The sequence below is a fragment of the Corythoichthys intestinalis genome, chromosome 21 (genome assembly GCF_030265065.1).
Source record: "Corythoichthys intestinalis isolate RoL2023-P3 chromosome 21, ASM3026506v1, whole genome shotgun sequence".
NCBI classification, from domain to species: domain Eukaryota; kingdom Metazoa; phylum Chordata; class Actinopteri; order Syngnathiformes; family Syngnathidae; genus Corythoichthys; species Corythoichthys intestinalis.
This window is the reverse complement of record NC_080415.1, coordinates 30,379,969-30,393,975: the sequence shown is the minus strand read 5'-3', so window position 1 is coordinate 30,393,975 and position 14,007 is coordinate 30,379,969. Positions and strand designations below refer to the sequence as shown.

Genomic DNA, 14,007 nt, shown 5'->3' with positions numbered 1-14,007 from the left:
TATTGGCCCGAATATATGACGGGCCTGATGATAAGACAACCGCCTCTTTTTCAAGACTCAAGTTTGAAAAAAGACTTTTTGAACACCAAATTAATTTTTATACAGAAAATAATTACAGTACATCTGAAACAAATGATTACAACAATACATTTGAGAGAAAAAGCATGTTATTTTGCCTCATTCAAATCTTAATATCTGAACATCTAAATATGTAAACTAAAGTGCAATCACATTCGTAAATGAATGGTTTCTGGTTTTTGAAATGTAAATAAACCAATCTATTGTGATAAAATAACAAAATTGCAATAAATGCATTAAACATCAAAGTGAAGTCTAACTGTAACTTTAGTCTTGAAACAAGTCTGAATAAGGAAAAACAATGCAATAAAATAATGCAAACTGGTTAAACTAGTAGCTGAAATCTGTCATGACAGAACATCGCTCCAATGATATTTGGCGCCATCTAGCGTTGTTAATGGGGAGAGTAGCTGAGATCTGTCATAAAAGAACATCGCTTCAATGATATCTGGCGCCATCTAGCGTCGTGAATGGGTATAATGTCTAGACCACGAATATAAGACGACCCCCTCTTTTTCAATCTTATTTCAATGCAAAAAAACACAGTCTTATATTCGGGCCAATACGGTAAATGCTGCTTATACTACTGCAAATTGCAATTACCATAATTTTCGGACTGTAAGCCGCTACATTTTTCCTTCATTTTGAATCCTGCGGTTTATAGTCCAGGGCGGCTTATTTGTTAATTTATTTGGGTTAATAGGTAACAGTTTATTTGACAGCGAATAGTAAGACCGCCATAATTATGACATGACACTATCATGAGCATTACTGAATCCTTATGACAGATGTCATCAAGCTCGGATCTTTTACATCCATTCAAAAGTGAGATAATTTGCCTGATAACACTAAGTGACATCTGCTCATGACAGTGTCATATCATAATTATGATATCTTTATGACAGTCTTATGGCACCACTGTCAAATAGAGTGTTACCAAATAACTTAACTAGCAATTAATAAAACAACTGGAACACTAACTGAAGAAATAATTAGCACAGAACATGAATTTTGATTGTTATTTACATCTGTAGCGCATGCTAGGAGGTATGTTCGACAACAAGTGTTGACAGCAGGTGGCAGCAGGTGTTGTCTGTCTCCCTCAAGGGAGCAGTGATGGCCGAATGAAGTTCTTGAAGCAATGAAGTTTTGCAGGCAATTGGTTCAAAGCTTCATGGTGGTTCATTTGGTCTTATGAGAGTCGCATGATGCCGCTGTCAAATAAAGTGTTACCGGTTGATATCTTTTGGTGTAAATATCCCATAGTACAGTAAGGAGAGCTGCGGCTTATAGTCCAGTACGGCTTATCTATGAACAAATGTCGTTTTTGTGTCAAATTTGGTGGGTGGCGGCTTATAGTCAGGTGCGACCTATAGTGTGAAAATTACGGTACACAGAGCAAAAGAAATAAATTATGAATAAAAGATGGAATAATAATGTAATAATAGTAATAATAATAACCATACCTGTATTAATGTAACAAACTGTGATGCAAATGTATTTTACGTGGTGTACCTGACCGCACCGCATGGCTGACTTGACAGAGTGATGGAGGACTTTTTACGCACCACGCTCATATTTTTCTATCATTCCCATCTATATTTCAATGGTAAGCCACACCTTTTTTCCTTCTTCGCCACCTGCACTAACATTCTTGGAACCCACGTCTCACAAGAAAATCCACCGTGCGCTAGTCTTGCGGAAAAACAAAGAAACTGCAGCGGTGTCATAAATCGTCGTATTTCGAGCGTGTCATCGGATGTTGAAACAAATGGCTGTTAGGTTTTGTGTTGGTTCCTTCCTAGTGTTTCCCTGTGATTGCCCATTGATTTAACCTGTTGTACCTGCTCCTTGTGGATCCTCCAATCTGCATCCTCCTGTGTCACCCATCTGTTCCTCGTTGTCTCGTTACCCCTTGTCTCTGTGTGTATATAAACTCCAAGTTTCTGTTCACTCCTTGTTGCATCATTGTCAGTGTCGATGTCAAGTCCTGTCCAAGCCCTCGTGTACCAGTCCCTCCGATTCAGTAAGGTTTGTTTGAACATTGCCTTTTTGATCCCCAGTCCTTTTGGTTGTAATTTGTGTTTTTGTTAGTCATTATTAAAACATTTTTTTTTAGTTAACTGCAACCTGCCTTGCTGCGTTTTGGTTTCCCTGCATTTGGGTCCACACCACCTGCCTGCCCGCGTTTTCCGTGACAATGGCGAGTCAAATTTTACGTCGGATTTCGGAAAGATCGTGTGTCGAAGCGATCGTATGTCGAGGTACCACTGTACTTCCAAAATGAATGATGCAAAAAGGCCACTAGAAGTCCTTACACCAGCTAATATGGGTGTGATAAATTACCACACAACGCAAACATATGGTGCGTAAATAAAACAAACAGAAAAAAAATGAGGTGGTGAGCAAACATAGCCGCTACAACTAATTAGCCACTAACAAGGACAATTAACAAAATAATTATTGATTCAGTGGCAACAAAGGTGTCACAACCGTTGCGTAAGAAAATGTTACATTTGAAACTTGCTTTATGTACACTTAGCTTGGCTAAAAAAAAACACGCAGGAAGTTTTTGTGGAGGTTGGTAGCTGCTTGCCCAGCTGCTGTGATAGCAACCCTCTTTATTCAGGTGCAAAGAATAGGATGGGCGGGGCAGGAAAGCAACATAGAACATAGAATAGAATACATAGACTACATGGGGTCCACATCGCCCAAGACAAACGAAAAGCTGACTGGACAGAAGTTATCCTATCTGATGACTAACTATAATAAGGAAAGCATAACTGTTAACTGTATGCACAATTCTAACACTTTTCATTAAGTAATTATAATTGCACTATATCAGATGATGTCGTTATCGTGATATCAAGTGATCCATATCGTGATGGAAATAGTTTTTTCCCCCATATCGCCCAGCACTACCGTGTATATTCAGTGGCGCCTCCAGAAATTTTTCATAGGGGTGGCCAGATGGGGCCACTTAAAATCTTGGGGTGGCCAAAATTAAAAGCCATAATTTTAGATTTTCATTATACTATTGCAGTAAAAAGGTCAGGGGAAAACTATCAGAAAGACTTAAGGACACGGCTACTGATGATGATGATGATACTGGTGTATTGTGTAATATTTAATGTTACTAATGATTTAATGTGCATAGTCCGTAATAGGCATGTGCCGGTTACCGGTTTCACGGTTTACCGTGGTGTGAAAACGTTGCGGTTTCAAAACCATTAAAATTTTCCGTCAGACCGTAGGACGGTATTCGCTATTTTTCTTGTGTCAAAAATGCAGCCAGAAGCGGCTTGCGCAGCAGCGCTCACCCCCTCCCGTTTGTTGCTGTGTGTGAGAGTGACACTATCGGCTACACAGCCAGCTAACCCAAAAACAATTACTCCAAACATAAGGCGTACCGTTCTTCAATTTATTGAGCTCTCAAATCGTGGTAAGTTTAATATACAAAATGAATACATTTAAAATGTTGTACAATTAGATTTTTCCATGTGAGTAGCTTCCACAGATTAGCACCATGGGAAAAGTTCGCCAAAAACAAAACACACATTTTCCTTTCAAATTCAATATACAAACTAAGTAAAAGCTTACAAAGATGAATGTTAGCCTAGGCTCAGCTGGGAGAGCAACTTCGTTGAGTGTTACAGCCACAGAGTGAGAAAACAAGCTTGATTCGCTTGAATGAAGGGGAAAAAGTGATAGCATCAAAGATCGCTAATTGTGTACGATGATCTTGCCCTAAGCACAAATCCACGTTCGCTGGATCAAGGTGAGGTCTCACTCTCAATGTGTTTTTTTTTAATTTTTTAGATGAAACCTTTCCACAACAATATTGACATTTTAACTAATTTATACATTTTTACCTAACTTATGAATTCCTCATGTTCTTTTTAACACCAAGGCATGACATCATGTAGACTAGAGTTGACACAGTGGCTGAAAATGGCGAAACTTCACTTAAGCTTTTCCACCCTCAAAAAAAAGTCATGCAGTATAAATTTTTTAAAATTTTATTCAGAAGTGTTTTTACTTTATAGAAATTATTTTGTTCTTGCTATAATCTTGTGCAAATTGAGCTGTGGCTGTGAGTATAGTCTATAAGTTATATTTATTTTAATTTTATTTCAAATATTTTTTTATTGATAATTTATTTATTTTAACAATATATTCATGTTCTAATTTGCAACTATGGTCTGAAAAAAAAAATCCTGTTCAATGGAAAAAAAGTTGTTGTTTTTTTAACCCATACATCTCAAAATTTTTGGGAGCTATAATTGCAATACCGTGATAACGTGAAACCGCGGTATTTTTGCTCACGGTTATCGTACCGTCAAAATCTCATACCGGCACATGCCTAGTCCGTAACTGTCCAGTCAACATTTTGAATTCCACAACAATTCTGTTTTATTGTATTATGTGTATATTAGGCGTAAGGTGTATATTTAACTAGGGCTGTCAAACGATTACAATTTTTAATCGAGTTAATCACAGCTTAAAAATTAATTAATCGTAATTAATCGCAATTCAAACCATCTCTAAAATATGCCATATTTTTCTGTAAATTATTGTTGGAATGGAAAGATAAGACGGATATATACATTCAACATACTGTACATAAGTACTGTATTTGTTTATTATAATAATAAATCCACAAGATGGCATTAACATTATTAACATTCTTTCTGTGGAAGGGATCCACGGATAGAAAGACTTGTAATTCTTAAAGGATAAATGTGAGCTTGTACATTGTGACAAAATATTGCCATCTAGTGTATTTGTTGAGCTTTCAGTAAATGATACTGTAGCGACTTAACAGTTCTGCCCACATGCATGATGGGAAGTGGTGCAACCATGACTGTGTGTGGTGGCTGCAAATGCTATATCTTCTCTGCGTTGGATACACTACAGGGTGTTAAGAAAAGGATCAACTCCTGTCATTCTTCCCCACGTCGCTTCCCACAATATTTATAGTTGCTGTGGGAGAGATGACAAAGCTTTTGCCAATTAAAAGCATGGCCCCAATGAATGCTTTTATCTATTCCACTCACTTGACACTGCCTCTTATCTCTGTATAGAAGTAAAACGGCGCCATTGTAGGCTGTTTGCGGCAATGCGTGAATGAGTCGTACTGCAAATGCATTAATTGTGATAAATATTTTCGCGTGATTAATTTAGAAAAATTAATTACCGCCCATTAATGCGATAAATTTGACAGCCCTACATTTAACAAAACAAAATAAATGCATTCATTTGGGATGAAATGCATAACTGATGCTACAACAATCTAACAATATGCTGGCAAGCGGGGTGGCCAATGGGGTGGCAAACCAATTTACAGGGGTGGCCCTGGTGGCGCCACTGTGTATATTCTGTTTGCCATTGGCGGCGATAGACGTTCAATCCATTTGGACTGGAGGGCTGACAATGAATCGCTGTCTTCCCTCCCAAATGGACTGAATGTCTATCACTGTCAATGCCAGTCAATTAATTAATTTAGCGTGCTAGTAGGAAGTTAGCAATTAACATGCTTGTCTTTTCCCCACAGGCCCGGCGATCGAGTCAAAGTCACAGATGACGCCAACGAGGACTGGTGGAAGGTAAGTGGGTTCTTTTGCCGTCATCTTTGTTCTGGCGGCTTCCGTTACCTTTTGTGAGCAAATGCCAGCCCGGCACTTGTGCAATCAGTTAAGCCTACTCCAGTCCGATGAGCGTCGAGACTTGAGAGCCGCCTGGTTTCTTTTGAAGGTCAATGGACGTGGGTGGGGAGTGGATGCGTTCACTTTTGATAAGACGTGTGAACAAACATTATAAACGTGTATGTGTTGAATTTGCCAGTTAATCCGCGTTTGACACCTTGTTGAAGGCTGCAGTGTGAGATTAGCGTGCCACAAACGCCGCCGTGACACTTGTTCTAATGTTTTTAATTATAGAAACAGATTATTTTTCTTTTAGCTCGTTTTGTAATAGACATAATAAAAATTCCAATTAAATGAGAAAAGAAATGTGGCTGCATATGATTTGACGTCATTTTAATTAGTCGGGTATTGCGGCGCGAAGCATATGCAATATGATCCACTACGGCAAAGGCACATTGCAAAACGCATTGCTATATACGGGGAAATGCTTATCAAGCCTTTTTGTATTTACAACAAAACAACAGACATGTTTAACTAATTCTATTTATGACATGCTACTGCCAACAATTTTTAGAAATTATAGCTAGCTAGCTATAGCCTTATACTCAGAACTATAAAATTGAATTTTATAACTCCGCAAAAATAATTCAATAAACGATAATCGTTAGATTGTGATGGTTGGTGTCATGGGCGTCGCCAGACATATTTCACCGGGTAACGTGCCCCAGTATAAAATTCACCGTTAAAAAAATATATATACTGTATATACTTTGGAGTTTTAAGTCTAGATAGCGTAATCTATAGAATGTGCTTATTCGATATAATCATATTTCTCTATTGATTCCATATAGAAAATCTGCACATGGCTCCTTAATATGATAATTTATGCGCGTAACTTTGGCTGGGAGAGGCATATGAGTTGAAACTTCGGCGAAGGACCTCCGGGAGATATGCTGCATTCATGTATATCGGGAGAGCTCAGTTCCCAAGTTGGAAAATCGTTTTGATGTGTTTAAAAGTCGTAATGTGGGATAAAACGTGGTTGCTACAAAGAAGAGTGGCCTATTTTAATGCTCCAAAGATACATCACAGGCTGAGTGACTGTTTTGCGCTTTTTATAGACACCAATAATAGAGAATGATTTTTTTCGATTGCTTGTACAACACGTGAATGCATCATCAACATTACGGTGTGTGCTAATATTATACAGTCGACGGTGCAAATTACATCTTCCCACCAGATAAACTGCCAATCCTTGTTGTCCATTTTTACTTCTGTGTTGACATTTGTTTTGTCGCCTATTACCATAATCTGTTCAACTTCAGTCTTTACGAATCAGGCATTTCATTGCTGTACTCTACTCTGGTTGCAAATTGAAGTAGCAGATTAGCTGCCGTCTTTTAGCAATATGGCTGTGAATACAATGATATTAAATCTGATCTGAGTGAGAGGCTCTCACTCAAAAACTTTGTCTTATATTGTGTTAATATGATATGTGGTATATGAACTGTATTAATACTGATGCTATTTATTGCTATTTGTTTAAATGACCAAAATGAATCAATGAATCAATCTGTATGAATTAATTGCCAGTCGTTGGGATATAACCTCTAACAATTTTGTATGTGTGCGCAGCATAATTTCCAGCTGTTTTAAAAACATTTTATTTGTTACTGCAGTCCCTGTAATCTGCAAGAAGTATTATTTAGGGCTGTCAAATTTATCGCGTTAACGGGGGTAATTAATTTTTTAAATTAATCACGTTAAAATATTTAACGCATTTAAGGCATGCGCGGAACGACCCACTCACGCATTGCCGCAAACAGACTACAATGGCGCCGTTTTACGTATATTGAGAGCTAAGAGGCAGAGACAAGCGAGTGGAGCGGACACGGGCATTCATTGGGGCCGCGCTATTTATTAGCAAAAGGTTTGGCATCTCTTCCACAACAATTATAACTATTGTGGCGAGCGAGTATACTGTAAAAAAGGGGAGGGCAATTTTATTTTTCAAATGGTTTTTTTCATTGATTGAATGATTTTTGGGGATTGAGTGATTTGGACACAAATGTCCTACCCATAATATGGCCCGTACACAAAAAGAATTGCTTTAATCAAAGAAAACTTTTTTAATGAAAAATGAAGTGTTCAAATGCAAATTTTTCAATGTGAAAACATTTTTTCGCATTAAAAAAACGTTTTCTATGATTGAAATTTTTCTTTTTTTGATTGAAGGGATTTTCCTCTTTGAAAATATATATTTTTTTGAAGCAACTTATTTTTCGATTGAATAATAAAGACTAAAACATCCTAGCCAAAATGTGGCCCAAACACAAATCAACATTACTTCAATCAAAAAAGTTGCTTCAATCAAAATCTCCCAAAAAAAAAAAAAAAAAAAGAAAAAAGAAAAAGAAAATAGCTGTCACATGCATTTTTTTGAGTTTCAAATTTGGCATTTTTTTGATTGAAGCGACTTTTTTTTTCATTGAAAATATACTGTATATTTTGATTGCAGCAAATTTTTATTTTTTTTATTGAAGCAACTTTTTTTGATTGAATAATAAAGACACAAATCTACCTCCATGTGGCTCCGCCCAGGATACAATTTTTGACTGGGGTAACTACATTGGCACGACTCCGGCGGGCATACCATATTGATTGGATGACGATCTTGACTTAGCAGCCTCATTTCGAATTCCTCTCTAGAATGATGGGAAACAAAAAATGCTCATTGTTAACTTATTATTATAAATATTCTTGTAAGTTAATTTTATTGCTGACACTGCGTTTCGGGGTCATCAACGTGTTGTGCCCCCCCTGTTCCAAAAGTCAAACTCCGCCTATGGTGTGCCTTCATATCACAATATTCTGAAGCACATGTAGTATTGCCCAGATCTAATCTTAATCCATTCATTTTTGTGATCATGTCCTCAAAAGACCAAGATTCTTTGCGATTGGAGTATGTGCAGCACCTCCTTTCAAAGGGGCGCTATCCTTGTGGTTGTTTACCAGATATTACAAAAGGGTTAACCCAGATGTAGTCATAGGGTATTTAAAAGATGCACTTTGGGCATATTCAGGTATTGGGGCCTGTTTACATGGCCTTGCTGCCAAAAACACGATATTGAAAGTGTTTTTGGCTGAATGTAAACATGGCCAGTGTGTGTTCTGTTTTCTCATCAGGGGAAAAGCCGGAACAAGGTGGGATATTTCCCCGCCAACTTTGTGCAGCGGGTGCGTCCTGGCGAGCGGGTGTGGAAGGTCACGGCCAGTTTCCACGGCAACCGAGACAAAGGCCAGATGACAGTGAAAGAGGCCCAGGTGAGCACTCACACAGAGTGAATGTGTTACTAAGAATGTATGCAAATGCATGCAAACGTAAAAGTGCTGAAATGACAGAAGCGTATTTGCATTGTGATGTGGCTCACTTCTAGCCTTTAATTTTTTTTTTTTGTTTTCTGTCCTTCCTTCATCTGTATCTTCCCCGCTTATCACTTTCCATTGTTACCGTCACCTCATCATTCACCGTCATTTTGAATCCCATCAAATATCTTTACCCACGTCCCCAATCCTTACGTTTTCCCATTTCCGATTCATTTTTAATCTCTCAAATTGACATATTCCTCCATTCCTCATTCCCAAACCTCGCATTATTCGCCCCGCATTCTCCCGTCGCAGATCTGCGTGGGCAAGAACGACGAGACGGACGGCTGCCTGCGGCTAAGCAGCGGCAAAAAGCGAGGCTTGGTGCCGATGGACATTTTGCTTGAAATATGACAGCTAATGCTAATAATTCTAACATAAATTGACAAAGAAACCCTCGGGAATGCTGTTTTCCCCTGCAAAATGATGCACACCGGCATTGAGAACGACAGCTTTGCTTGTTTTGTTTTCTTTCGAACTACTGGTGTAGCGCAACGTAGCGTCCGGAGAATAGCAAGCAGTAACTTGGGTGTACTTCAGCGCTAACTGGGAAAGCGTGATTGAACTTTGGACAAGATTTTGTTTTCATTCCTGTATTACTTATGTTCAGAATAATAATACCGTAATTTTCTGACTATAAGCCGCTACTTTTTTCCTTCATTTTGACTCCTGCGGCTTATATTCCAGTGCGGCTTATCTGTTGATTTATTTGGGTTAATGGGTAACACTTTATTTGACAGCGGCGTTATAAGACTGTTATCTGGCAAATTATCCAGCTTGGATCTTTTACATCCATTCAGCCAAGGGCGTAGGTTTGGTCTCAACATTGGTAGGGACGATATAACAGCATAACCTGCATGTACACTTTTTGCTGGGGACGGGATATTCATAATGATCAATGCAAAATAAATCTGTATTGATTTATACTAACTTTTATGTGTATTGGTTCAGCATACACTGTTCAATTCAAACCTTTGTTTTCTGAAATTACTAAAGAAACATTTTGAAAACTTCCAAATGTCTGGCTTTTAAGAGCAAATTTATATTGCATTATTTGAACATAACTTCAATTATACATATTAACATACAAAATAAATACAAGCTTGTTAGTTATCTCTTAAGGATCCAGGAATTAAAAAACAAAAACAAAAACATTTGTCTACAGACCACTCAACATTGTCTAAAGAAATCAAATATAACTGAAAAAACGTCTTTGTCAGGGAATAACAAAAAAATTAATTAAAATTGAGTTGTTCTTCAGGTAAAACACTACTGCTTTTGTCCACAAGAACAGCCAAACTCATCAAAAAAAATGAAAGCTCCTGTAAGATGCTTTAAGACCACATAAATAAATTAAAAGGAAAAATTGGGGAGAAGTGGGTGGACCTCGGTTCACTACATTACATTACATTACTTACATTACTAATTTAATGTTAACAGTAGAAAACACATACAGGAGAACCCTTCTCTCTAAGCATCTTCCTAATTGAGTTTTGCACGTTAGCCATTTCAAACAGTTTAATGTTATGCTAACTCTGATGCAGGTCAGACATTCAGTAGCAAAATTAGGGGTGTGTTCCCCACTTCCACAACATTAATGTCTTTTTTACACATCTTACAGTGGCTGCTACTTGCTGGAAAAAAAACTTCTAATATCCCTGATATCTAATCTGAGTGTGTGTTGGGCGGTCAAGTCACCAGCCAATCAAATAAGCATTTCGGAGGGGAAAAAAATGAACCGGCACATCCAGCAACTGAAAAGAGGTACAAGTCCCAAATAGCAGACCAACATTGAAAAGATGTTGGATCAACATTCCGCTGTCGATCTTATATCATTGAATCAACGTCACTTTTGCACACTTAATTAATGTTGTTTCAACGTTGAAATCCTTACAGAACCTAAACGTCATTCCGATTGTTAATAATATTGGAACAACGCTGAATCAATGTTATGTTTTCGATCCAAAAACGCCCGCTCATCCATAATTCAATGACTTTGTAATCATCTTTTCAATCATATTTCCCAGTCAATCATAAATCAACTATTTGTCAACATTAGTTCATCAACCATAAAACAATGTAAACCCAACCATCGCCTGACATACCATAGAACAACGTTGTTTCAACATCACTTGGCGTTGGAAATTTCCATGTCAACCATACTGAAGATTTTGATGGAAAATCAACGTTTATTCAATGTCGGTGACTGTCAGTCTGAACATAATGAAAATAATTCACTTAATAATGGTGGGCTCAATTACAACAACTAAAACATATAGGATGACAATCTAAATGACATATAACTGAAGTCATTATATAACGCAAATAAGGTTGCTTAAAAGTCCTGAAAAGTTGGTCGTGTTTTGTCCCTTCCGTCCCTATGCGAACCTACGCCCTTGCATTCAGCAGTGAGATAATTTGCCGGATAACACTAAATGACATGTGTTATAAGCATTCATTAATGCTCATGACAGTGGCATGTCATAATTATGATTGTCTAATGGCAGTCTTACAACGCCACTGTCAAATAACGTGTTACCAAATACCATAACTAGCAATTAATGAAACAACTGGAACAGTAACTGAAGAAATATTTAGCACAGAACATGAATTTTGATTGTTATTTACATATGTAGCACTGCAATGCATGCTAGGAGGCATGTTGGACAACAACAGTGTTGACAGCAGGTGGCAGCAGAGGTTGACCGTCTCCCCCAAGGGAGCAGTGATGGCACAATGACGCTTCTTGAAGCAATGAAGCCTTGCAGCCATTTAGTTCAAAACTTCATGGTGGTGCATTTGGTCTTATGACAGTCGTATGATGCCGCTGTCAAATAAAGTGTTACCAGTTAATATCTTTTGGTGTAAATATCCCATAATACAGTGACGACAGCTGCGGTTTATAGTCCAGTGCGGCTTATCTATGAACAAATGCCATTTTCATGCCAAATTTGGTGGGTGGCGGCACATAGTCAGTTGCGCCTTATAGTGCGAAAATTACGGTAATCTGATTCCAATTTGCCTTATCTGCCGTATTCATGGTCACGTTATGGTATTTCGAATCAAAATGGCGTCTTTTGCGTGAAAGCAATAAATTGTATATACAGTAAAGCCTTCTAGTGACACGCTAATCTGAACAGTATAGCCATGCTGGAAGCAACTCATAAGGGCATGGATATCTCACATTTGAAAAGTGACGCGTTGTGAGAGTATTCACAGCGTCTCACTTTCCCACTTTTTCCTATTTTGATTAGATTGCAGAAATTTCTGGATGCTCAATTCATCTTAACACTATGCACACGCCGTTTAGTCGCCAGCTTTTTCTCCACGCACACATAAGTGCATCCAGATGGTATTTACAGCGCTTCACTTTTCAACATTTTCTATGCACATGCCATGTAGTCGCTCACTTGGGCTCAGGATCCCTTTTTGACGTTTCGGTGTCGCCTAATAAAGTGCGATGAACCCTCCACGTGTGTGTTTGTGTATTTATATTTCATACCTGTCAACACGAGGCTGTTGGCAATCTTACAAATAGTGACGTATGCCATTACAAATTGATGACTAATCTTACAACGTTTTTTATAGTGTGCAATATCAAACAAAAATAAACTCAATTTTTAAAATAATATGAATTTATTGGTAATATTGTAACATATAACCTGGTGCAATCAAAGAACAATCAATATCTTCAGCTACATCATGATTACTAAAATTTAAGTGACTTTTTTTATAATTGTATGTAGCACTTTTGGCTATTTCTATCATGTGTTTTGATGGCTGCACTTGAAATGAATGAATGAATGAAATATTTATTGTCATCATCATCATCGGTATCATTGACAATCATTGACAATTACAAAATGTGATATGATTTGCCCGAAGGAAGAAATAACCAAAGAAGAAGACAAAGGCAGACGGGAGGAAGCATTTGCTTATCTGTTTCCTGTCCCCTCATACAGCTAAAGACGCCCAATCAGACATGGTACAGTTCCATACATCACATGGCCACAAACTGTACAATAACACAATCCACAGTCTGGGTTTACAATAACTCAGCGTCCAGTCAAGCAGCTCCATTGCGGTTGTTGACACAGCAGTCTAGTGCAGTGATCTGAGTTTCAGGGCGTACAAGGTTATGGCTTTGTCATTGTCCCTGACATTCTGGCATCTATTTGTTGTGGGAGCATTTTGTTGTGGCTATGTGTGTGGCAAAAGTGTTATGTCTTATCACAGCTGGTGTGAGTAGCGACTCAAAATGCTTTTCTTATAAGTCTCTTTAAAGGGTACATTCCTAAAGTGTACATGGTGGCAACAATTGCCGCACACAAAGATTACTGTAACAGTTTCATCAGACATGAATGTATGAGGAAAATCAAACAACATGTTGTACATATTTTATCACAAGATTAATGTCTCCACAACAAAAGACATGCTTATTATTCGTTTTAAACAGTATCTATTCCATATACTCAGTAAGATGGACATTTGAATCAGGAGCTCTGTAGATGCCCGATTCATTTGTGCCAAGTTATATCCATGCAAATTAAAGTCAGAGCCTTTGTTATCTTTAGTAGATAATCCTTAATGTGTTCAAAATTCTTGTAGAGACTCCTGCCGTTGATAAGTTTCAGCTTACCATCCACATCCACGGAGTTGTTATACTGGTCCGCTGTGTAGTATTTACAGTTATCCAAAATGCTATTGTAGAAGTTAAGGTCCGGAAGTGTGGTTTCAGATGTCATCATTAATTTTCGAGTGGGGTCAGCTCGTCGAGACTCCTAATAGCTTTAATCTTCATATCTTGCATCTTGTTAAGGATCCTGCAATCCGAGACCCAGGTGTTGGCTATTTTCCC

The 14,007-nt window shown here is 37.9% G+C and overlaps 1 protein-coding gene across 1 annotated transcript in view; it reads left to right on the top strand.

The window, feature by feature from the left end:
* Positions 1 to 12,613, top strand: part of LOC130909971 (SH3 and cysteine-rich domain-containing protein 2-like) — a 42,660-nt gene extending 30,047 nt beyond the window's left edge. The window contains exons 9-11 of the mRNA XM_057826946.1: positions 5,633 to 5,684; positions 8,910 to 9,047; positions 9,405 to 12,613. Coding sequence (XP_057682929.1) covers positions 5,633 to 5,684; positions 8,910 to 9,047; positions 9,405 to 9,503 — 289 coding nt within the window. The 3' untranslated portion in view covers positions 9,504 to 12,613. The remainder of the gene's footprint in view (positions 1 to 5,632; positions 5,685 to 8,909; positions 9,048 to 9,404) is intronic.
* The last annotated feature ends 1,394 nt before the right edge of the window (positions 12,614 to 14,007 follow it).